This window comes from Pomacea canaliculata, linkage group LG4 (genome assembly GCF_003073045.1).
Source record: "Pomacea canaliculata isolate SZHN2017 linkage group LG4, ASM307304v1, whole genome shotgun sequence".
NCBI classification, from domain to species: Eukaryota; Metazoa; Mollusca; class Gastropoda; order Architaenioglossa; family Ampullariidae; genus Pomacea; species Pomacea canaliculata.
Window position 1 is genome coordinate 3,800,250 of NC_037593.1, and position 25,459 is coordinate 3,825,708.

The 25,459-nt window shown below is 37.1% G+C and overlaps 3 protein-coding genes across 8 annotated transcripts in view; 1 reads left to right on the forward strand and 2 right to left on the reverse strand.

Moving 5' to 3' along the window:
* LOC112561268 (sodium-dependent dopamine transporter-like) overlaps nt 1–4,576 on the forward strand; it is a 56,468-nt gene extending 51,892 nt beyond the window's left edge. For all 5 annotated transcript variants that reach the window (XM_025233642.1, XM_025233641.1, XM_025233640.1 and 2 more), the window contains one exon: nt 188–4,576. In XM_025233642.1, coding sequence (XP_025089427.1) covers nt 188–292 — 105 coding nt within the window. In that variant the 3' untranslated portion in view covers nt 293–4,576. The remainder of the gene's footprint in view (nt 1–187) is intronic.
* Nucleotides 4,577–5,267: 691 nt separating this feature from the next.
* LOC112562869 lies at nt 5,268–8,404 on the reverse strand. The gene is made up of 2 exons (XM_025236441.1): nt 8,283–8,404; nt 5,268–6,341 (listed from the first exon to the last, which is right to left on the reverse strand). The coding sequence occupies exons 1-2, from the start codon at nt 8,283–8,285 to the stop codon at nt 5,805–5,807; spliced, it is 540 nt and encodes a 179-aa protein (XP_025092226.1). The 5' UTR covers nt 8,286–8,404; the 3' UTR covers nt 5,268–5,804.
* Nucleotides 8,405–12,262: 3,858 nt separating this feature from the next.
* LOC112562680 (probable peptide/nitrate transporter At3g43790) lies at nt 12,263–24,772 on the reverse strand. Of its 2 annotated transcripts, none has more exons than XM_025236080.1 (13): nt 23,232–24,772; nt 22,101–22,331; nt 21,502–21,558; nt 20,439–20,521; nt 20,051–20,202; nt 19,510–19,632; nt 18,565–18,724; nt 17,700–18,191; nt 16,867–16,973; nt 16,356–16,474; nt 15,855–15,928; nt 15,289–15,450; nt 12,263–14,775 (listed from the first exon to the last, which is right to left on the reverse strand). In XM_025236080.1, exons 2-13 carry the CDS (start codon nt 22,275–22,277, stop codon nt 14,601–14,603), a joined length of 1,881 nt encoding a protein of 626 aa, XP_025091865.1. In that variant the 5' UTR covers nt 22,278–22,331; nt 23,232–24,772; the 3' UTR covers nt 12,263–14,600. The 2 variants fall into 2 exon arrangements, with proteins under 2 accessions (XP_025091865.1, XP_025091864.1); XM_025236079.1 differs by lacking the exon at nt 23,232–24,772 and adding an exon at nt 22,858–23,225.
* Between the last annotated feature and the right edge of the window lie 687 nt (nt 24,773–25,459).

Here is a 25,459-nt window from a genome sequence, read left to right on the forward strand (position 1 = left end):
AATCTTAAGATTATTTTAAATTCGCAGGAACGAATGTTCTTAACTTTCTTTAGTCTTGAAATTGTTAACGATTTCCATTTATATTTCTCCTTTCATTTAATTCATGGAGACATACACCACAAACACGATTCGTCCAGAAACGATAAACATGGCACCAGACACGCTGTTGTCTTTATTTGCTTGACAGAGGCTGCATTACCTGCTGGAGCCGCGAAACCGTCGGGAGTTGAAGATCCACAACGCTCGTAACACGGTCCGACTCAACGGCGGAGGACAAGGCGCCTATGTCTGAGATTTGTTCGCTGTACGAAGCGAGCATGGCTGACCGGAAGTTGCGTGCGAGACTGAGCAAATGAGCATTGCCCGCTGGTCCAGTGGCGTTTTCATTGTGAAGGACTATTACGATCGACACAGGGAGAAGATATTACAAATTTCCCTCACGAATCCTGGAGACAGTACCAGGTAGCTGGTGTTCAGATGAGGTGCAGACAAAAAAAAAAAGAGAGAAGCGAGGGAGGGGTCGGATGAAGAACGGAAGTAAATAGCACCGAGGGGAAAGCAGGGGTTAGTACTAAGGGAGATAAGTGCTTCTTTTGAACGTTGTGCACACTACAGCAAGGACCTTCTTCCGACCCTGACCACTGAAGCAGTAGACACTGGATAATCTGGAAAGCAGTGCAACCTCGCGAGTGAGTTAGATGCTCTGATCACGTGACTGTCGATGTCTGTCGAGTTACTCCGTTTTCCACGACAGCGGCCATGGTTACAAGTTAAGGAAGACACTCATGTAAACTTCGTCTTAGTTTAGAGTAGCTACGATAGTTAGGTGTTATGTAGGCGAGTGGACATATGGCACTAGTTCTGTGTAATGTCTGAAAAAGATTCTAACTTAGGATGTATACTGCTATATAATGCTTTTGTGACGAATCTGGTTTTGCATATCTCGGAAAAAACAAAAACCTGGTTTTTTTTTTTAAATTACTAGATATGGAAAAGGCTGAACAGTGACTCCGTTATTATTTGGTCAAAAAATACAAAGAAACAGTTTGCAATGACTTAGTTAAACAGTGCAGGGGCCACTAAAGTTTGAATGCCCCAGCTACATACCTGCAAGAATGTTTTTGAGTAAGTCGATAAAATGGCCGGTGAACTAGTTTGGTAACTATCAAGAAATAAAATCACTAATTTTTTTTAATTGAGATTTTTCCCCACCTACTCTCTACACCTCTGGGAGTCTGTACTGCCTAGAAAACATTTTGACTAAAACTGGATGAATTGTTCTATTCAGATTATCAGACCAGTTCTTGACCACCTGCTTTTTTTTATTGCATATCGAAACGTGTGGGCGGCTTTATTCGAATATTGTGAGGAAGACTTTAGTTGAATAGTGTAAGGTTGGCTTTAGTCGGACAATGAGCAAGCGGCTTTATTCAAGTAATGGGAGTGAGACATTAGTCCAGTCGAACAATGTGAGATTTTAGTCGACTTATGTGAGCGTGGTTTTAGTCGAACAATGTGACGACGGCTTTAGTCAATGTAAACGTCTGGGTATGTCCAAGCGTCTTGGATCGCAGTTTCTTGTCTTGTTATTTTGTAGTGTTGTTGCTGTTGTCTGTTGGCTGACAGTTAAGTTTGACTTAAACATTGTTGACATGAGTTGTTGAATTCCCTGATGCAATACACAGCATAGCAATAACGAGTATTTTGTAAATATGGACTTTTTTTTTCGCTATCAGGTTCGCATGCAAGTTTCGATGGCCATAGTTTGTGCTTTGAATATTTCCCGTGAACACAGCAGCATGCGCTAGTGCATGCAGATAAGTGTGTTTCGTGTTGTTTATATTATGTTGTGATGGAAACGTTTTACTCCGCTTTGCTAAATCAAGACAGAAAGGAAACGGATAATTTAGAAACATCAGAAGTTTACAGTCTTTCAGACTATGAGGGGGAAACAAATAACATAGGGAAATAAAAGCTGCAAACAACCACAGTTAATGGCTTTCCTGAATAATAGCCTTTTATTGTCCGTCATAACAAAGTTATTAGCCCTCAGTAGAGAAACTCGCCAACCCTTCACACAGAAACAGCATTTGCAGATGTCCTTTAGCCTTTCTTATGCCACTTGCTTGATACTTCGTGTGGACCTAGCAAACTTTTCATGGCACAATAAACCTTTGAGAGTGCCAAAGATAGGTGCCATGCGAAAAATGCTTTTTTAGTTGCAATCATCTGATGTCTCTCATACAGTCATTGCAGTTTGTCAATAGTTCGAGTATTATGGTCCTCCTTTTGCCCCGCTGTTCATTATTCCTATAGCGCAAGTGATGATGATGGAGATGTTAAAGTGATGATCATAGAAGTGATAAAGTTGTTGTGTCGGAGCTCCCCATTCCTGGTGACTGTGATGCCATTTGCATGTTGTAACCGGCGAGTCTTGAGGCTGTGATGGACAGGTATGTTGCAACAAGTGTGTCGGCTCCACCACGCCGTTGTTAGAGTACTTGCTGGATATTGTCAGATCCACAAAATCGTCAAATCTTTTGTCTAGCAGTGAAACGTGTTGTAGATGTATAGTTCTTGACAAGCAAAATCTAAACAATCATTTTTTACAAACTTTCTCCATGCTCTCTGTAGATATTTAGGTTCATTTTGACCGCGAGTATTGTAGTTGTCACTGTGAAAAAAACTCTTCTGAAGCCCTTTCAACAGGCCGCCCACGTCATCTTAGTAGCAAGTGGACTAGTGTGTGACCTAATTAGCATGTGTGACCCATATTCATTGTGATATCAATTTTCTTTGTCAACAGTTAACGACTTCTTGAAACATCATCCTCGATTTGACTTCAGCTTTTTCACTGTCACCATGGTTGGCCTCAGAAATAAGATAAACTTATTTGTTTATTCGCATTCATTTTTCATGCAACATCTTTGGAAATTAATTTTTTTTAAAAGCTTGGATTCTGTGGATTTAAAACAAAATCTCCAGCAAGGTTATATTTAAATTAATTTGTTGTCGTTTGTACTAAGCTCTTCTGTCATCTTTTCATCCATGGCCCCTTTTTGTTGTCATGTATTGAACCTAATGCGGAGAAGAAGTGGTGAACGTTATGTTTTTATACTGAAACAAAAAAAAAAAAATCCCCGAGCCGTGTTGTTTAATGGGTGTCACGTAGGTAGTGTCAACATAGAAGTGTGCCGTGTGCAAAGCTAGATTAGGGTCACAGCTTCTACCGTCTTTGGTTTGTTGGTTGGTTTAATAGGAAAGTGCATCCACCTAACGGTGACTTCGCACTATGGGGAAGTGGGAGAGAGAGCTAGACCAGAGTACCCGGAGAAAACCTCCCAACGCCCTCACATACAAAAAGTGTCCCGAGACGAGATCTGAACCCTGAGTTTCTCACTACAGTGGTGACAAGCTTCCGGTTCTTTCTCTTCTCAAAGAAATATGCTATCGTTGACCACTCGTGTATGACAGACCCCTTACCTACGTAGCCTCCCCTTGTGATAGCGTCCGTACCACAGTAGCCGACCCTTGTGTGTGATGCATGCTTCATGAAGCCGGACTTTGATACCAAGTTTATTGTTGACTCGATAATGACCTTTCCTACCCGAGGGGTCATTTCATTGTTGTGTCTATTAATGCGTGTTGTTGTTAAGTGTTTGTATATAGCAACACACATTGTAAGATGTAAATTGAATCCATGCCTACTGTTCTTTTGCGTGACAGAGCCGACAGCGAGTAACGGCTTTTGAACAATAATTACCATTTTTGCTATGCTTAGGCAGATCGACTCTGAGATTTCCCCGTATGATATTGTTTCCTGCATCAGAATCCACCACAATTAGTTCCTATCAATTTTTCAAATTGAAAAACTGCTATTGGCGTTCCTAGAAGTCAACAATATTTCATCATTGTTTGATTAACCAATAGCTACTTAGACAAACAACTGCACCACCCTGTCACGTGTCCTGTGCTGGAGACGAATTCTCTCCCTGTGAACCTACATCCCGCCGATAGAAATACAGTCATTTGTTGTTTCTTTATAAATTTTATGGCGAGAACTTTCCTGTTTATGAAATTACTCCCTAATTTGAGGAGATCCCTAAGGAACTGTACTTCTCTGCATGGACTGTTTGTGCATACGAAGGTATCTCGGAATACAATAATCTAATTACAACTGAGAAACCGTCTCTTTTTCAAACACTTTCAACCCTTCAAACTAATTATAAATATTTAGTGGCATACTGATCCATAGTGTTTTCCACATTTTAAGTTTCTAAGTTCAATGTTGAAAATGAATCAAGGATAGTTTTTAGTGTAACTGTCTAGGCCTGTAGTTGTTGCAAGACGGTCAGTTTACACCACGGAGTCCCTGTGTATGTAAAACAGTCTTGTAGACGCCAAGAGTTTATATTATGTGCTCAGAACAGGTAACTGTGTGTTTAGATGTGAACCTTGATGTGTAGAGCAAGTGGAGAGTAGGTAGAGGGATGTATACGTGTACTATGCGTCTGTTTATTGCTTGATTGTTTTCCTCCTTTGATACGACCAAACAAATAAAAGATGAGTCACCAAATGTCTTGTTGTTATTTGTCAACCAGACAGAACAGGTACTGAGTGCGTTCGCGCGCGCGCGCGTGTGTGTGTGTGTGTGTGTGTGCGAGGGGTACGATTTTACTTTTGTATATTGTGTGTATGTTATGTGTATGTGGTGTGTGTGTGTGCGCGTGTGTTTGTGTGTGTTCGCTTTCTGTGTATGCGTGAGCTTTAAGTGTGTGGTTTTGTGTTTATTATCATACTGGAATGATAGCAATAATGCACACACAATATCATCACTCATACAGACAGATATATTTATTTCGGACTTGCAGAAATGTATTGCATTTCGGTTCCAGCGTGAGTTGCAGTCGACACACTAGGAACGACTGGAATGTTGAGATAAAGTCTCTCAGGTCAGATCATACATAAAGATCATACACAAAGATCGCCGAGGCTAAAACTTTGCTTCAAATAATAATTCAAGTCAACACGACTCAGTGTCAAGCACAAATGAGAAAGTTCAGGGTGAGTTGTGCTCGCAGCTTGTAGATGGCGGATGTCTTCACATCCTCTCAGCTTCCACAGACCACATGGCTGACATCCTACTACACGCATGTCACTCAGCTCTACATTTCCGCTCAAGTACATTTTCAACGAAAAGAACCCCTTTGTAAATAAAATGACATGTGACCTTTTTAGGAATTTATGTTTCTGGGATTGCTGACATATATTCTGTAGGAAAGGAAACTTGTTTTTAGTATTAATTAGAGTGGGGTTATATTTAATTGAGTTAACGAGAATAATTTATGAGATATTTCACTACCTGTTGGAGCACAAACCTTCATAAAGGCGAACCTCTCACTTGATGTACAATAAACTGTTTAAATATAAGACATCGAGGTGGATGAATATAAATCAAATGTCAGTGAAAAAATACACTTATTGAAAAAGAAAATGTCAGTGGTTGATGAGTTCGTACACTGCTTATGGACAAAAAATCCGGCGACAAATAAATATTGACGTTTAGCAAAATCTCTCTCTTCTTTCTCACAGCAAGCGCACTATGGAATAGTTTAAAGGGTTAACGACAACTTTTAAACTAAAAAAAAATTCCTTTCAAAAAACAAATAATAAAAAATAAACAGCAGTCTAAAATGTGCTTTAAAGAATTTGACGACTTTGAATTCCTCTACCACATCCTCAGAAAAAAAAAAGGAAATATGAAGAAAATAAAAAGAGAAACAAAACTGAATGAAGGAGATCTATCAAGCAGTGAAAGCGCAGGTGTAGGCTATAGGAACCGGAAGCCATTCCCTGGCGTAACGAGGCTGACCGGAGATGACGCTGCAGCGAAGCACGTGCACGTGACGGATGATGGGAATGCACATCAGGTCCGACAACTCCCACCCACTGGGGCCCCTTTTCAAGCAGTAGCCGTACGAGCCCTCCGAGTACGTCAGGTTGGCTCGCAGGATGCGGCGCGGGAAGCGGGTGGCGTCGTCCTGGGGCTCGTAGTGCCAGGGGCAGGTGGAGATGGTGTTGACGCTGCCTCCATCCGGAACCTGCGGGCGCCTGCCGCTAGGGGGCGCCGCCACCTCGCCGGAAATGCTGGCGATGTCGTGGTACAGCGACGCGGCGTCGCTTGCGTCCCCTCGCTGGCTGCTGGCGTAGCTCTGGGTGGATGGAGGAGGAGGGAACGTGCAGCGAACTGGGTTGCACGTGCACAGGTGAGACAGCACCCACGTGCACAACAACCACAGCGTGGGGACGGACTTGAAGGTGGTGAAGAGTCCATGACAGGCCTGCAATATTCATTGTCACAAAAACCAGTGTTGTTGAGTTCCTTGTTTTTGTTGTTGTTTGTTTTTATATCAGACATACTGACGCTTGTATAAAGTGTAAAAGGATAAATGATAATATTAATAGACTAATCGCCATATCAAGGTCTAATAAAAAATAGCATTACCGTAAGTGATTTATTTTTTTGCAAAGATAAATAAAATATTGTGATTGAAAAAAATAGCTCCAAAAATAATAATGGAAATAATAGCTTCAGGATCGCCAGTACGTGACTGTTAGGCTCGTTCTGATTGCTGAATGCTTTTCAGTAAAAATAGTTAAGCTGTTTTATTTATACTGTTATTTATTTTTAGTTTATAATTCATAATTATTCAATATTGTTTAGACTATGAACACTTCTTACCATGCAATATTTTGAAATCAGAAATTTACACGTTGTCTTTTATGGCCAAAGATGTAGATGCACAAAAAGATGTTTCTTCACTACAAAAATTCAAATTTCATTAATCATACAGCTCATGAAGACAGGTATACTAACTACAAAAGGAAGTCTGTAAATTGCATCTGTGCTCTTTGAGTTCCTTTGGGGTCGTCAATAAGAGACAAAGCAGCAAATGTTTAATTTTAAGTTTTGATGGAAATATACAGCCTGTCACTAGCATGGTAAATTAATCTGCAATGTTACTGGATGTAATTAAGTGAAATCTATAGAAGCCAAAACCCTTTCAGTGCATCTCCATCTCTACCAACATTTTTAAATGATATTAATTGAGGAAAGCATACATACAGTATTGGTATCCTGTTAATTTCCAGGAAAAAAATCACATTTATGTACAAAATCTTTCAAAAATTAAATAATCTTTAATCTTATTCATATCTACAGAAAGTATTATACATATCTCATGCATTACTTTAATTAATTAACTTTTATCTCTATTTTCTGTTGGAAGTATGAGAAATTTAATTAAAAACAGTTACAATAGATACTCTCTAAACCAGGGATGCACAACCTACGGCCCGCGGGCCATATCCGGCCCGCGAAACTTCTGCCCACAGTGCAGGAAATCGGCATGTTAGTAATAAAAGAAGAACTTAAAAAAACGAAAAAAAGGAAGAAGTATTTATCCCCACGTAGGGGCGTCTCTCAATCTTTTTTTCGATGGACGAACATTTCGATTCGGTTCTCCGACTTGGTGTCTCTACGAAGAGGCCGGACATTCAGAAGTTGGTTTCGGGAAAACAACTTCAAATATCCCACTAGTTACTATATAATTAATGGTAAGTACAACTTGTTTCTAATAAAAATGGTATCTGCTCTATTTTTTTTCCTTTTTGTATTTTTGCGGTGAAGTGGCCCGCGACACGGCTGTCCGAAATGGATATGGCCCACAGGCCGAAAAAGGTTGGGCATCACTGCTCTAAACCATAGCATTATTTTAGATACTTTGTAAACAATCTCACTACACCTTTAATGTTACTTATTGAAAACAACATTCATTAAGTATTATTAATTTTTAATAAATGACTAAACCTAGTTCCATAAAGAAAATATACCCTGACAATAATTTCAGTACAGGAAAGATTCGGTTTAGTGCTAATTACAGATTATATTTTTAAAAAATTGAAAAAAGACTTTTGATCTTAAGCAAAATCTTTTTAATTGCATCCAGCCAGTTCATACAAATATACGTTTACTTATAATTACAGTACAATATAAATTGTTTTAAAAGTAGTTTATTAAATGAGTTCTTCCTATTAACGTCCGATCATCGAACCACCAAAGTAGATAAATACATGAACTGTAATTAAATGAAACATACGAACTTTAACCCAGCACCCTCTCTCTCTCTCCTGCGTTTTTATGTTTAAAAAGACATTAAGGTGTCGTAGCTGTTTCTTTTGTGTTATCATCCCTGTATCAAACTAAATATTAATTTACTTACCATGTTAGCAGTTTCCAGCAATATTTCAGTAAAACAGCAAAGAGCGGTTCTGCCTGGTTCACAATGATTTCTCACAGTCCAGCTTGTGTTTAAGCTTGTCAGTGAAGTAATCCCAACTTCAGCATCTTATATAATAGAGGGGATGTACATCAGTGACCCAAATCACCACCCACCCCTTTAAAGAAAAAAAGACAAAACTTTGGTATATCCTGTTAGGAAAAGATAGATGACGGATTTCAAAATCACCAACCAATCAGCGATCAGAAAGAAGGTGGGACCGGACCGAACTCCAACGATCAATTAATTACGGGTGTCTTTTGATGGACAAGATGTACTTCCCTCTCGCACACACAATAGGCGGCCTTTTATCTCCTCTTGGTTCCTCGCAAACATTAAGGCGGTGTCTTAATAACGGTTTTCTTGACAGCAGCGGGTAAGGGGTATCGATGCAAGAGTCGGGTGGGACTAAGGGTGCGTGCGAGAAGACACAGAATTGCAGTAATGTGACGTGTGTGAGACCGGATTTGGAATGACAGGAGGGACGCAGTGGTCACCTTGTTGTCTGCCCTTTGCTAAGAAAGCCGTCATAAATCTAGTCTGATAAAGTTTAGCCTTCAGCTTCATCCTGGAACCCAACCCTTGGCCGTTGTCCTTGAATATCGTGTGTTTGTTTGTTTGTTTGTTTGTTTGTTTGTTTGTTTTTGTTTGTTTGTTTGTTTGTTTGCGCGCATACATAAGCTCTGTGTGCAGTTACACTTTCACCATCGTCAGCCCCGACGAAGCCATCGTGAGACTTCACTGACGTCACTCTGTAGCAGACGCTGACGTCAGATCGTTCGGTTGATGAAGTAACCGCTTAACGGTTGCTCTGTGGCGCCATTTTTTTAAGCTGCTGAAACGAAACATCTCTTGACAACCTTGACTTATTATAGTTGTAGATGTTGGCTGGTGTGGTTGATGTTGCTGGAAGAAAGTAGACAGACAAAACGAAGTAGGAAGTAGAGAAGACGAGAAAACAGCAACAACATGGGGAACTGACTTCCCGCTATTGCTGCTGCTGCCCTGTTCCTGATAACTGTTGCTGATAACAACGACTGTCAGGGTGTGAGCGAGACAACTCTGAACTTTTTTTGTTTCTGATAAGAGCGAAGTGACAAGGGGCACAAGGTGCGGCGTTGTGAAGATGTTCTCGTGCACACATGTACAGTAATGTTGAAAAACATTTTTGCAGACACGTGTAAACAACAAAGAAATTAATTTTGGGTATTTTGTTGGGGTGTTTTGAAAGCACTGTAACAAGAGCACAGTATAGTGATGAGTTACATCATCTGTATCATTTTTTAAATCTCTTCTTACTTTTCTCCTTTGTCTTCCTCTTTGTCTTGTTTTTTCCTTGTTCCCATAGGTTATCTCCCCGTAATGAGGTATTAAACTGAGTCATGTGGCCCTTCATCAGGGGCTGTGCCCAAAAGCGGGAAGCAAAATTTATTACTTAGCTATTTAATTAAAAAAGGATGCGATTCGATAAACTATTATTTTAAATGTTTTTAATATAATTTTATTATTGGTCACGCCATAAAAAACCGTTTTATATAGCTTCACTGTTCCGTGACTTGATTTACAAACGTATGGCGTGTTCTGATTGGTCCTTATCATCACTAAGCAACTTCCGTTTTCGTTGTGTGTGTAAAGAAATCTACTCAGCAAAAATCCGCATTAGGATTACGACAGCAGCAATGACCAGGCTGAACAGAATCGGGCCCATCATCATTATCAGCATCACCAGCAGCAGGTGCTGCACAAGAGCTGACAGTACAAGTTCGCCATATTTCTCATCCTGTTGTACGGATGCGAGCCATGGACTGTGCTTGCTGATAATGAAAATAATTCAGGCATTGGAGACCACGTGACTGAGGAAACTGCTCGAACATGGAGCTGAATACCAACAAAGATGTAGAGAATAAATAGTCACACACACACAAACACACTAATCACTTTGAGGTAAAGATCAACTAAGTACACAACTGAATGGCCCTTGAAGATACCGGAACTATTCCCTTTGGGAATAAGGGAAGCCCTAAATCAGAAGTGAAAAATAAAGCCTGGAATTCCCCACTATTAGAAAGGCCCGTTGAACAAATAGTGTGGTACACTCAGTACACAAGTCCAGGACAACATGTACTATGTTATCTTCTGTGTGGTGATATTGTAATAGGTTTGTAAATGATTTGCTTGATTAAAAAAAAAAAAAAAAACTGTGTCCGGATTCGATCGCGTGCCTCGGAAAGGCAGGAAAAATATTTGTTTGTATTGTTCAAGGTTGTATATCCTGCAGGACATTTGCACCCTTGATCCCATTCTGTCTGATCATTAACTGCGTGTATTGTATTATATACATACACCGTAGCTATATACAATCTTTACTTTGTATATATCAATGTAATCTATATATAATATCACGGATGTATATAAAACAAATATATGCGTTGAAGAATAACTTGTGTTTTGTGAGGGTTGAGTGTCTTGTGGTTTACTTCAGTCCAGGACTCAAGCTCATCAGAACTGGTTTAGAAGAGCCGTTAGTGGTTCAGTTTGTTTGTGACATGTATCATTGTCGTCGGCAAACATTTTCCATGATTCGGAGATACGAATGGGAAGATCATCGATGAAGAAAATAGAAGAGGACCTAAGACTCAGGCTTGTGGGACGACAAATTTCACTTCAGTGGGACCTGACATTTGATCTTTAACTGCGACTCTCTGAGTTCTGTTGTGAGATAGGATTTAAAGACTTGGATGGAGCAGTTACTAAGCGTTACAGTTCTAACATTTTGAAGAGCAGAGAAAGAGGATGAGGGTGTTAGCTTAATCGTTTTGCTAACAATTCTGTGTATTTGTAGCTAGAAGTTCTTTAAACTTGTATTAATTTAGAGTTTTTATGTTTACTTTAAATCATGCTATTTAATTTTTAAAATATTATCCTTCTTTAAAACCATTTATAAAACACTAAGAAACAACAAGATCATTATAATAGGACATCATTCTAGTTAACAAAAAAAGTTGTAAATAAGCAATTAGGATATATGAATTCTGATCGAGTTATAGTGATGGAAGATTAGAAAGCATTTATAAACACATTTATTGTTTGTTGTGACAATAGTGACACAACAGATGATCAGCAAGAAAGAAAAATTCTGTAATTGGCATTGACAGATGTTGCCATGTTGAAATAGAGAGTCTATGAAGTCAAATCCACACCAAGAAAAAAAAAAAATCCCCCATTAACTTCTACAGGAAGTGAAAAAGAAAAAAAGCCAGACACCATTAGAAATAAAACAAGAGAAGGCAGACAAATAAATGACAGGGCATAAGTTCTTTAACTTGCACAACCCAGAAAAAGGATAACTAAGGCAAGGATTGATAAAAATTTTAAGATTATTTAATTTCCAGAAAAGAAGCCATAAAAACAAACATGCTTGAAATCTTTGTAATTCCTGATGCCATTCACAAAAAAATCGTTTAAAACCCTATCACTGTATATTCCAATAGTCTTCAGACAAGCATGTTTATTGAAACAAATGTTACTTGGTCTGCAAAAGTTTCTCAAAAACTCAAATGCCATAGTTTAAAGTTGCTGTCTGCTCTGTACGTTTTAACCATCTAGAAATGCAGTAAAATAAAACATCTATAGACTTGTTAACTTTTCATGGAATATATTGTGTTACCATGGCAGCTTACATGTGGCAATTCAGATTTTCAAACTGCCATATAGACTCAAAAGCTGACTTGTTATGTGATTACAAAAATCTGATATTAGATAAAAAGATCCATCAACACACAGCAAAGCAAACTAAAACTGTGATATTTGGTTTGTCATGCTAACAAAAGATACAGGAAACAAAGCAAAATAAGCCACTGGAATACAATTATTACAAATAAGATAACAAAACTTGAAACAATTTTCTTTTTTAAAACATAATCTTTTACAGTTGAAACTTTTTTATTTGTTGGACTCATCATAAATCAAACTTCTTTTGAACCCGTTTCCTGGTTTTGCAGTTCTTGGTTCTTTTTTCCAAAATCAATGCAAACAAACATTAGACACAAACTACCTTGCATAACCAAGATGAACAATATTAAAATTATATTTAATAAAATTTTGGGATATGTCTGAACACACCCCACATAAAACAATGAAAATTTTGTGACATGTTTTTGTCAGATGTGACAGCAGACGTACATGCCAATACTGAAAGGAATGAGACAAACATTTGCTAAAAATAAAATAAGACTAATTAAAGATTCTGCTGCATTCTTCAACTGGCCATGGCTGTCACTTGTCAATTGTCATAAACTTATTTACGACCATCAGTAAGATTACCATAAGATGCAAAGAAGGATATTTTACTGCTATGTGACTTTGAACACAATTTATACAAAAAAGTATATTACCCATACTATATCAATAACAATAAAGCTTCCTGAGTGAAATAATTCATTAATGCTAAAGTAATGTGTTACTTTTCACCCACAGCATGTTTGTAAGTGAAAGTTACAGAAAGGTTAGTTTATTTTGCAAAAGCACATTTTCTAAAGATCCTACTTTAACAAGAAAACAAGGAAAATAGTTTCATGTTTTTGTCATTAGTAGAAATGAGGCATGTTTCTGTGACTTGTTTGATTTCTTTGGTAAATCACACACACATGTGTACACCACATATGAGTGCATGCATGTTTACACATGCAGATGATATAAGAATCTGCATACTACATTAAACTCAGTAGAATTAGTGTCCAATCACTCCATAACTAAAACAACATTTCAGCTGTTAGCTTTCAGCACATTTTTAAATGAAAGGACAATTGACATTGTAACCAAAATAAAATAATACTTCTTTAGACGTGGGGGAAGAAATTATCATGATTGCTGTCATAAAAGTTGTCACAAAGAGGTGATGGAATTCTTGAACCTCACCACTTAATTTACACCTCTAGTGTGAAACCTGATACTGTAGATGGTTAGAAATGAAAATGAAACAAAGTCTTTGAGTACTTTACATCTACATTCACGAAACTACAAGATTATAATGGAATTAATAATGGAACACAATAATTGCCATCTCCTTGATCTTTGTCAGATCAATACATCAAACAAATCTTTCATCATTTTATCACATCGACTAAACAAGAAACTGAAAAAATCCAGGCATATGCAATATACATGTTTGACTCCATTTTATCACATTGTTTCACCCAACAAGAGCTTTAATGAATTATAATAAGTACAATATAAAATGTCTTATGATCTATAAGTACAATAAAATGTTTTATTATGATCTAGGTAAACAGTTCTAAAGGCAAAAGCCATAATCAGTAGTCAGTTGTCATGTTACTGGTCATCATTACTGGTGCACATCAGACATTCGTCATACATTTTCTGTGAACAAAATTCAGAAGGTATACAAATGTCAGGATATCAATAAATTACCCCTTGCAATAAACTGCATAATGTCATGAGGGAAAGGAAAAAAAATTTGTAACCATTATCTTTCTCTTGAACACACAACAGCAACAACAACAAAAGTTTTGTACTATGTGCCTCGAAATAATAACTTTGTATTATTACACATTCACACATCAAGCTCATAGGAATAGTATATATGTTTTAAAAATAACTAAGACTAATGACTTCTAAAATTCTGAAAACTTTGTAAATTTGTAACTACACTCCAGACTTTATGTATTCAAAGTGTCTTTCCCCGTCTCCTTGACATAGTTATCCCCATAAGAAAAACAAACCAAATAAAAACATAAACTACAAGCACTTCATTCCCTTGTCTCTCACATTTGCTTTTAAGTTAAAATGCACTCTTTTATGTGTATAAAGACAGGTGACACACCTAAAGTGATAAGCATATAAATTTGCTCTTTTACAAAAATAACTATACCCATTTATGGAATTCACCTTGGAACAATGTCAATGGATTGTAAAGCGAAATAATGAACAGAGTGAAAGGTAAAATAAGAGATGTGCTGAGGATGGTTGCAGAAGTTTAACACTTCTAGAAAATATGTAACTGCTGGTAGTGCACATTGTCAGCATCTGTGACTTTCAAAATTGCAAGAGCTACATTTTAATCTGTACTTGTATTCAAGAAATAAGTAATCAAAGTGTATAGATGTTTTTGTTACTCTCTTTCCCCCCCTTTCTCTGTATATGCATATACAAATATATCTTGCTACACGTATAGTACATGCAAAAATATGTCTTATTTTTAAAGTAATTGTTAAGTCAGTTATACTTTGTATGGAAACTGCATCACTTCTTTTGGTGGTCAAGACGATTTGACAGAAACAGGCACTGTAACGTGTTAATAAATAAGATGAAGCCAAAGAAGACAAAGGTGATGTTCACATCCAGCGGCGGCCCAACTTTGTTAGACAATGTGAGTGACCAAGAAAACATGGCTCCTCCTATGGTTGGTGCCAAAGTTCTGAAATACATGCAAAATTCTGTCCCTAAGAGTCCTCATCATTAACATTATATTTGAAAAACATGGAAACCACAACTGCATTAGATATGATCCAAAATTAGTTACTCATGAGCAGGCCCGTTCTTAGCCCCCGCGGGGCCCGAGGCAAAGGGCATGTGCGGGGCCCTCACGCCACGATCACACGGTTTTAGTTGGGATCTAAAGTCACTTTTTTCCTCAGGGATATCTCGTCTTTTATCATTGACAGCACGCTGCATACACATTATAAGCCTACGATTAATTTATTTGTAATGTTCGTCAATAGGTTACAATCAAAAGCGCGGGGCCCCTTGAAGTGCGGGGCCCTAGGCAGATGCCTCATTCGCCTGCCCCTAAACACGGCCCTGCTCATGAGCACTATGCTTGCTTAATGCTTCTTTCCTAATAATAATAACAATAAAGCTAGAACAAGGTGTAATAAACCTTTGATCATTGTAAATACTCCAAGCAAACAGCAATAAGCTGATTACACACCTGGCAATGGCAGTGGCAGTCATACCAAGGCCATTGGCTTTGCCAGCCATGTCCGTTTTGACTGAGTTGTTGATGAAGAGAGAGGAACCAGCAAAGCATGAATTCATGGCTACTCGCATAGGCAGTGTCAGTGCTACCAGTCCAACCCATAGCCAAACTTTACTGTTAAAACACAAAAAATGTAAATGGCAGAAGGTCTACAATAATCATAATTACTTTGTTTTTAAATTATGAGCGCTCCATATTTTGTTCTGAAAAACTTGTTGAATCTTTCAAAAATTCTTTAATAACAGTCGTAGTTTTACTATTCATAATCAACACCGATGTTATTATTAAACAGTTCTTGTCCCCTTTCCCACATATTGAAGGGTGATTTTTTTGCTTATTTTTTGTTTGGGTTGTTTGTTTGGGTTTTTTTTTTTTGGCGGGGAGGGAGGAGGGGAGGGTGTTGGCTGAATAAATCATTGCCAGTGCAAACAAAAATAAAACAGGGAAGCCGTGTTAGATTCTTTGTCTCATGAATCAAGTTTTCATAGAAGTAAGGTCAGTGAAATCTGATCACCCACCTGTTAGCTAAAAGATGCAGCATAGGTAGAACCTGGACTGGGATGAAGATGAAAAACATGCAGATCAGATAAGACTGAAACACAAAGACAGGTTTACATTTGAGAAAATTTTGTACAAATATTTTAATTATATTCAACCAGCATGGAAATTATTAGATAGATTTCTGTCCTGAAAGCAATTTTTGTAAACAATATTCTGAAATAACATCATTTACAATCACCTTGATATGACTGTAGTCATATGCCTTTCCCATCTCTTTTAGGATCATTCCCGCTTCCTCTATTCCCCCTGCCACTTGTCATTTGACATAAATGTCATGAAAATGTATGTGCTCCTATCATTTTAACAAGCTCAAACAGGTATATACACACTCTCTCAGCTCTAAAAGTCAGCAAGAAGGTAATCAAATAATGCAGCTATCCGTTTCAGAATCTTCATATTCTAGTGTTTTGCATAAAACTGATCTTACATGCATGTAAAGCAGCTTTTGTTTGACTCACTTTTCTAATTCCAAACTTAGCCACCAGTTGTGGGTAGATTTTGAGTTGGATAAACAACAGAGGTATAGAAACAGCCCCCAGTGCTGTTCCAATCTCATCAGTGCTAAAGCCAAGGCCATCTGCAAGCCCACACGCACACACACAAAATAATGAATTAAATGAAAAATAACTGGAAAAAAAAACAGCATGAGCAGTGATTCAGCTATAATTACTACAATTGTCATCTGTTCCAGCACAAATTTAGAGAAGATCTGTTGTGGATAAGCAGCAGTCAAAGAAAAAGTATGTTTTTGCCAAGGAAATAAGAGTTGTTAAAACTATCCAGAAGCTACACATTTTCTTTGAGCCAAGAGACTCCTGTGAGTGTGAGTTTTGCCCAGAGACTGGCACATTTCCTAACAAGTCTAAGGCTGATTAACAAACATGCCCCTTTCATGTACATTCATCAGTAATTCAGTATTAATAAATGTCAAGTGCTTTAATTTGGAAAAGATCAAGAAAATGTTATTACCATAATCAGTTGAGGTTGATGCAAATATAGTGAAGACATCATCATAACCAATGACAGAAAATGAGAAGACAGCATATAGGGCTATAGCGTCTCGAACATCCCTTATGCTGTTCAGAAAATAGGGATATGACATATATGTCCTCTTTATAAACTAAATAATTTATAATAAATTATTTTTGAAATACATAATGATGAACTCTATAGCATGCTGTTCACATGGTAAGAATGAGACCTCAATCCTATTCTCTGGAAATGATAATATCAGCTCAAACAAGTGAGTTGGGAATGAGTGCATAACGCGTGCCTGTAATTTACTTTGTGTACGAGTGGGTGTGTTTTGTATGAGTGAGCATGTCTGATATATGCGAACATGAGTGCATGGTTGTTGATGATTCAGTCTGTATATTATTTATGTAAAGCGCTATGAGCAAATCATTGGAAAAGCAATATATAAATCCTCATTATTATTATTCTCAGGAACTTATTAGAACTTTATCTGTAAATAGATATTACATCACCATCATTACAGTGCATACAAACATGTCAGTCCATCTCTCATTCTCTTACTCTCACACATATCCACAAATTATTTTACTGATTCATCCCCTCTATACAAAAAAAAAAAAAAAAAAAAGAAAAAGAAAAAAGCTACAATAAATCAATGATAAATATAGGCACACTATAACTCTATATTTTCCTGTTTTTATAATCAACTAATATAACTTTAAAGAGAATATTTTTATCTTGATGTAATACTTTAAGAGGCACCACAATTTTAAGATCAAAAAGTAGTCAACCAAAAGAATACCAAAAGAAAAGCAGTAACAGCTCACCTTAAGAGCTGTATTAAGCTACTGTGGCGAAGCGCTTTCCAACACGAGGATGGTGAATAGGTGCATTTCTTTCCAGTCTTCTCAGATGATAATGAACGGCTTTCAAGCATTTCTACAATAATCAAATCCTCTTTTTTTTCATATGACGCTTCTGATTCAGTGGCAGTTTTTGCAACCTGGTTCTTTGGCAAGGAACCACCCATGCCAGCCATTTCTTGATTATCAGGAGTCCTCTCACAATCTAGAAAAGTTCCATTAACTACACACCTTTCTGGGCTCAGTTTCTCACTCTCCTGTTTAGCATTAAAATATGCAGCATCTGATTCACAATGCAGATTTTCCACAGACATTGCAGTTTTGATTGAAGATGAATGTAAAGAACTTGTCGACAAGGATATTTTGTGAGTCAGTAAAGGCCGGATTACATTCAGTGCTTCATCCTTCTCACCGTCTGTTAGCTCTACTGCCAACACTTCCACTTCTTTTTCATTTCTGTTGATTAAGCAAACACAGGTTTACTTAGTGAAAAAATATTCTAAAAACCCTACAATTTCAAAGATGATAATTTAAAGAATTAGTCAGAACTTCCTATAATACCATTTATTACCCATCCATTAAGAGTATAGAGCAGTTGACTTCTGACCAGCTTTCCCTGTCCAACTAGCATGTGGCTACTTGATTTATCAGAGAAGCTAAAAGACACCAGCAGGAGAGTAACTGCTTCCAAATGTCATGCCCTAGACAAGTAAACCACTTAAAGTTTATTGTTCATGTTCCCACTGGATGAGCCAATTCCAGCATTTTTTTTACAATAAAAATATGAATTAAAAGAAATCAGGCATTTTATATTATTACATGAACTCACTTGAGAACTGTAGGATCCTTGAACTTAAGAAAAACAGCAATAAAAGCTACCAAGCACACCACAAGGCAGCAGAAACTAGGTAGAATAAATGGAAAACTTGCAAAAAATCCTTCACGTGAAAACACACTCGGATACTTGTCTGCTGGCAAGGCAAGATATCCTGTTAACATACAAAAAGTTGCAATAATAATAATAATAAGACAGCTAAACATCTCTAAGTTGGAGCCCCAATGGCACCAGCTTTTACAAAGATTTAAAAAGTTTTAACTCTATTGATCTCATATTATTTTTATAACTAGATTTTAACTCTAGATGAACAAGAGAACAGATAATAACAAAATTTAATCCATCACCTCATAAAATTCCTTTCTGTTTTACATTGTACCTCCAATCATATAGTCCATCCTTTTTTCCTAATACATTACTTATCAATACACCAAGCCAGAAACTAAGGCTATATCACAGATATGTGTGTGTGTATATCTATATATAGTTTTAAACTGTTGAAAATCACATTTGTAATGCCATGTTGTAACAACAATTTTACCCTACACATTGCTTTAGTTTCTGATGTGTATGTTTTTCTTTCCTGCTGTTGCAGTCATGTATACAACCGAAGACCACATAACCCCAAAACTAGGTTTAGACTAATATTTGGCCTGCAAATAGACTCTCAGTAAACACACTGAAAGCACTAATGAACCTAGTAACATACAGTACACATTTAGTCATCTAACAATTAAAGACAGGTTTTCCTCTAACCAAATTATTTATCACGTTTTATTTTTTCTATTTTTAAGATGCTATTTAAGTTCCTAAACTTGCTTCAGTACTAAAATTACTTGCGTGATCCTAGGTCCAAACTCTGTACACCTAATCTCAAAAGGAAAGGTGCTTCCCCAAAGTCAACTTTAAGATAATTTTCAATATGAAAGACCCATCTACCTCCAACTGCAGGTCCAAGAATGAGCCCAGCCCCCCAGGAAATGGAAATAACAGACATGCTGAATGCCTGGTTTGTGTTGTCAGACACATCATACAAGATTGCTTTGGTTACACCCACTGTTCCTGTCATAAAAGCAAAGATTTATATTATTTTGTAAATATTTGTGAGGTTGTTACTATTGGATAAAATTATTGTTAATAAAATAAAATGATACATCTTCATAAGAGCCATATCCCCTTCTGTGACAAATCATTTACAATGGAGATAAAACTAAGGGAAGTACTAAAAAAAATAACAAATTATAATTCATATTACAAGTATTGAATGCTTTTTCATAAAAAAGGCTATACAGATGAACTATAAAGAGTCAATAACATTTTGGATGATTAAAATATATTAAAATGCACACAATTACAAGGAACATGTTAAATTCTTTTAAAATGGTTTCTGTATTCTAGTTAAACTACTATATGGAGTTCAGTATGAATATTGATACAATTTCTGTGTGCCAGCTTGTCCAATTTTAACACACAATATTACCATTTGCCAATCCTGCAAGGAATCGCAATGCCATAGCCAGTGGCAGTGAATGTACGAACCCAAATAAAAATGAGAAAAGTCCATTTCCAACAATTGTTATTAGTAAGACCAGTCTTCGTCCTTTCAGATCTGACAACCATCCCCAGAAGAAGCTGAAATGTTAAAAAAAAAAAAAAAAAAAGCATGTTAAGCTACCTTTTTTAATTTACTCATAAATTAAAAACTAATATTTAATAAGAATCATACAATCATGCTCTTTATGTACTACAAAAAAGTACACAAAAAGCAACACAAAAAGCATTAATGTTTTAAAAAGCAATAATTAAGTTACTTCCATTATAAATGACAAGCTGCTTCATTTAAGTAATATAAAATCATCAGTTCTCACCTTCCTGCTGCTCGACCAGCGAAAACAGAGGAAGCTATCAGACCAACATATGTGCCCTTTTCTTCTTCACTATAACCAAAACTCTGCAACAGAAAGAGTATTTCTTCATCTTGATTTCTATCATTAATTTGCATATGAAAACTATATAGAAAAACCTACAATTGCTGTATTACACTATATGAACTGTGTCCCTTTTCGTTGACTCCTGCTCAGATAATAAGAGCTCTCATTTTTAAACTTTAAAGCATGAAGTTAGATTGCTTTGTCTGCTCTTTCGTCAATGCAAATAAGTAAACTCATGCTGGTATCTAGGCATAAGTACAGTTTCTTGTCTCTTACAAATTCTGTGACTGCCTCACAGCTGTCTGCATCATGAACACAAAGGTTCCTCCACAGCAGAAGCACGTGCTGTGTGATGTAGTCCACACAAGCAAGGAACATTTCTCTCTAGTGGAACTAAAGGTGTACTTGTACAGTTCGGGTGTGGTGTGGTTGGTCACAAGCCTTATGAATTTGCTAGGGGCTGCAAGTTAAATGTTTAGGACATAGCTTTGTCCATTGACCTTCCAACAGACCTGCCAAGATCATAAACATAGCTCTGTAATTTGCAAACTATTTGTAGGAAATATATGCTTCTCGATAGGACTGTTTGTGTGACTCATTCAGGTAGCAGCATATTCTTCAACCCGTCATTTATCTTTAAAAAGTAAGCATAATGGTGTGACCTTTCAGTCATTGGGAAAGTGAGCCTTTAGAGACCTCACAACTCAGAGCTTTTTGTGAGGTGACCTTTCTGTCTCACTGCCTGATTTTCCTCAACCTTTGAAAGAGTTATGTGCCCATTCCACAGCTGGTCAACTGGGGAAAGTAGAATGTCTCATGCAAGTATTGAGCTTGTGCTAGTGTCCATACCTTGTGGTTTGGACACTGTTGAGTTATCCTCTTCCTCTTTGATAATAACTCTTTAATATATTCACATGCAGATGCATGTATATATACATACATGCATGCACATTCACAAAATCACACAGAAAATAAAAAGATATTTAAAGAAAAGTCTTACCTTCACCATTTCTGGTAGAAATGGAAATAAAAATGTCAATGTGAATGAACTTGAAAACTGTGGAGAAAAAAGGCACAACTACACAGTTGGTTAATATTATGTAAAAAAAATATCTGATACAATTATATAATCTACTTTAAAATTAACATCAGGTGAGAATCTGGAGAGTCATAATGAAATTAGAAGTACTAACAAGTATTGTTACCTAAATAGATGCCACATGTCAACCATTAACTTTGACATGTTACTCTTGAAATAAGAGACACTATGTATATTTTCAAAGTGGTGATGTACTATAATTATTATAAACTATCTGATTTTCTTAATTAGATAACTCATGACAAACATGACTTTTCATGAAGCACTGCCTACAGACTTTTATTAACAGTTACTTCCTTTAAATCTTTGTGAAACATGTTGCTTACTTTCACATGCACATAAAAAAATACAGAGAGAGAGCTCTTGACCTAAGCCACACAATTAAATTTTTAAATTATAAAGATAGTGACTATGAAAATGAAACTGCTCCATCTTCCTCAAAGTACATCATGATATTTTCATATTCAAACATTCTATTATAAAAAAAATTGACAGCTCACCAGAGATATAAACACAAGCCATAGAATACCCCAGTTGGGAGGTGTGGCATTTTTTGGAACAAAGCTGAATACATCTAAACATTTTCGACAGCAATTTTGTGGCTCTTGTGCTTTTTCTGTCTCTTCACTGTGACTCTTTTCTCCATTTATGGCAGGTGTGTTGTTGGATGATGTCATGTTTACATTTACCACAAAATCTTAAACATCACTCCTCATGGCATTGGTATCACACTGCAAAATTGTTAAATGCAAAAACAGTTAACAGTCTACACATATAAACTTCATTTTAACACAAATTTTTCTTCTTCAAGAAAATCATGTGGTGCCAAGTTGTCTGCTTCACCTGGTCACCTCTAGTAATCCCTATATATATATATCTGATTGATATGATGTGGTGAAGTACTAAAAAATGTAGAAAATGTATATTAAGACCTTTTTCAAAATGATAAAATCTCAGTTGTCAGCTATAGCAGCTAGGTAACAGTATTCATATTAAGAAATAAAATTATTTTGCTGATATCTTAATAAAAATTAACTATTTTGTGCAAGTCCATGTATATTAATTGATGTGTCGTTTCCACGTGTCGCGTACTATTTTTTTTAACCTCATATCTCGACTGCGTCATACTCTATTTAAAAGAAATGTCTTAAGACTTTAAGCTCTTCACGTTGATACCTGTCTCTTTAACATAATGCTTTATCATAGGTTCATTAAGTAGTGATACTGTTCGAACTTCTGATGCAATATAATTTTCACCTTTATCACTTTATAAATGCGTACTTAAGGTGTTCTTTGGTTGTTAAGAACTTTGTCGCCACCCAACAATAACAACAACACTTAATCCGAACGATCTTAACTTTGTACCCAACATTTTATTCCGAAGTCAACCACCCGCTACAACTATTATTACATATAATACAGTAACAGTTTATATTAATCATATGTACTTCGCCTGCGATCTTAAGTTTAAAACTTTCCACCCGCCACCCCAAACCTGCCTTAATAACATTGACATTATTAATCATGAAAGTTTGTTTTCCTTTCTAAAGCTCTGAAAATGAATGACCGACACAAAAGAAAACGATCACTAATCAACCAAGCGGGTGCTGGGTACATTCGCACGGACCTACCTTTCGACTGACGGGAATTACTCCCCTTTACTTGGTATTTCATTTAGGAGTAGCTTCCCTTCGACTGTCGATGGCAGCCATGTTTGCTACGGGTGGAAAGCTGAGGGTGGATTCACTGTTCTTTTGTACCTACAGGAGGTAGTGATCACTGGCCTAGGTCAGTTGTGGTGACGAACCACTGAGACTGAGGTTACTATCCTACCCGTTCGAATTGGTTGGGATAGAACAGAGAGAACATTGTGGAATTCCAACAGTATGCGTTGTATGTTTTGAAACAATGTCTGTACTACTGTATGTCCGGTTTGACGATACAACTCGTGCGTTTTGTTGCGATGTTCTTTTGCGAAATACTTTGACCACACAACACCTGTAGTGATATGCAGGACGCAGCACAAACTGTTACGACACAGCTGTGTCAGGATATTGATACAGTCGAGGTGCCACGGTTTATTATAATGACTGCATACTGTGAACTGAAAAAAAAGCATCTGCGGTGGGGTTTGTTTCCAAGTAGACTCCCGTTTTATTGAGCTTGATAAATGAATTTGTAAAGCCCATTTACCTCTGTGGATATTAACTCAATCCTCTGCACACAAAAGACTATGAACCGACAGCTAACCAAACAAGAAACTTAAGCGTCTGCAAACAGATGACACCACGGGGGATAGGGGGCGGGGGAACGGATAAAGAATTGAGAAATAGGCGGAACAGTACGATTGTGCAAGATATTTTTAAAGAGATATGATTTTGATGCCAGATTTCCCATAATAGGCAAAAAGGAAGTACATGGAGGCAGTGAGTTCAAAACGAAGTGAGAAAAAAATAAAGGAAAGGAACACTTGCATATGCATTACTTCAATGGCTAATATAATCAGCTCACGATAAAAATCAGAGTTGCAAATATCCTGTTTATAGAGTTTCTATGAACGCTAACATTCTTATCTCTGAAATATTTGATGGAAGAAGAAATTGAAAAAAGGCCGGGTGAAAAATGAAGCTGTCACTCCTGCAAAAGATCCATCAAAAACCCTTCTTTCGAATTTGAAAAATTATGGCAATCCCTACAAAAATCTGAACATCTTGTCAGCTCTGATAGCCTTTCATTTTTTGTGTCTTTTTTTCTATTACATGAAAATTTCCAATGAAGACAGGCATGTTTTCCTACAACATAAAATCTGGTCCTGTAGCAAGAAAACAGGAACCACGCTAAGTATGTCACGAACTATACCGATGGACCTGCACGTGGTCGGCAGCTTTGTCATTGATGTTGAATTAGGTAAAACTAAGACGCATTTTTTTGTTGGTCAGGCTAATCGAGCTGGAGTTAAATCGACAGCAACCGACATCCTTTACAAAAGTAAGAGAGAGCTGATGCTGTAAGATCACTTTAGAAAGCCCTCCGTTACCGCAGCTTTGACGTTTTCTCCAGACGTTTAAGATTGATGAGACAGGCGTTTCCTCGATGTTTTTTGTTTTTGTTTTGAAGAAACTAACTCAAAATTCCCAGCTCTTCCACTTATAATTCACGTTTATCAGATGACTTTTAATAAATCTTTTCCCATATTTTTATCTTTTTGCTACGAAGCTACGAATGGCTATAATCCTGGACAGGTTAGGGCGTCTTGAAATTACAAGCTTTCCTTTCTCAGTGCAGTGCACTGATTTTGTTGGGTATGAGTCTATATACCCTGCACCTAAATTGTCATTACTAACGTTCTGATAAAGGTATGTTTCATATATATAAACAAAATATAATACAGCATGCTGTATAGTGCCTGTTTTGTCCTGCTCCCCATACCGGTCTGGCCACTCGATAACAAACAGGTACTAGATTTATCGGGGGAGAAAAAGGAGGTAGAAAGTACTCTGCCCTTCACAGTATGGACATTATGGATAATGAGCAATCATGTAAGAGGTGAACGTCGTTTCCTAACTTCTTTTTTAGGCCTTTGGGAGATGAAGTGTTTGAACCTTATTTGTGTGTGTATGGTGTTGAACTTCTCTCGCTCTTGCTGGCGTCAAGTACCCCTGGCCGACAACTGGGGTGACTGCTTGAGTCAAATTTTGGAGAGATTGATTATTGTGTAGATTGTTTAGCATGCAAGGGAGACACATCAACGAGTGTACGTGCTGCACAGAAGTTAGCTAACAGAAACAAAAATGTTTAACTTAAATCCCTGAGTTAATTGTGCGCCTCGTTTCTGAATACCGGGAGCAAACGAAAGTAA

Excerpts from the sequence above, each read along its gene's own strand:
- LOC112562680 (XM_025236080.1), bottom strand. The coding sequence starts at position 22,277 with ATGACATCATCCAACAACACACCTGCCATAAATGGAGAAAAGAGTCAC. Across the intron at positions 20,522-21,501 it reads TTCTACCAGAAATGGTGAAG|AGTTTTGGTTATAGTGAAGA; the intron begins GTAAGACTTTTC and ends TTTCTGTTGCAG. Across the intron at positions 15,451-15,854 it reads CTGCATCTTTTAGCTAACAG|TAAAGTTTGGCTATGGGTTG; the intron begins GTGGGTGATCAG and ends GTGTTTTAACAG.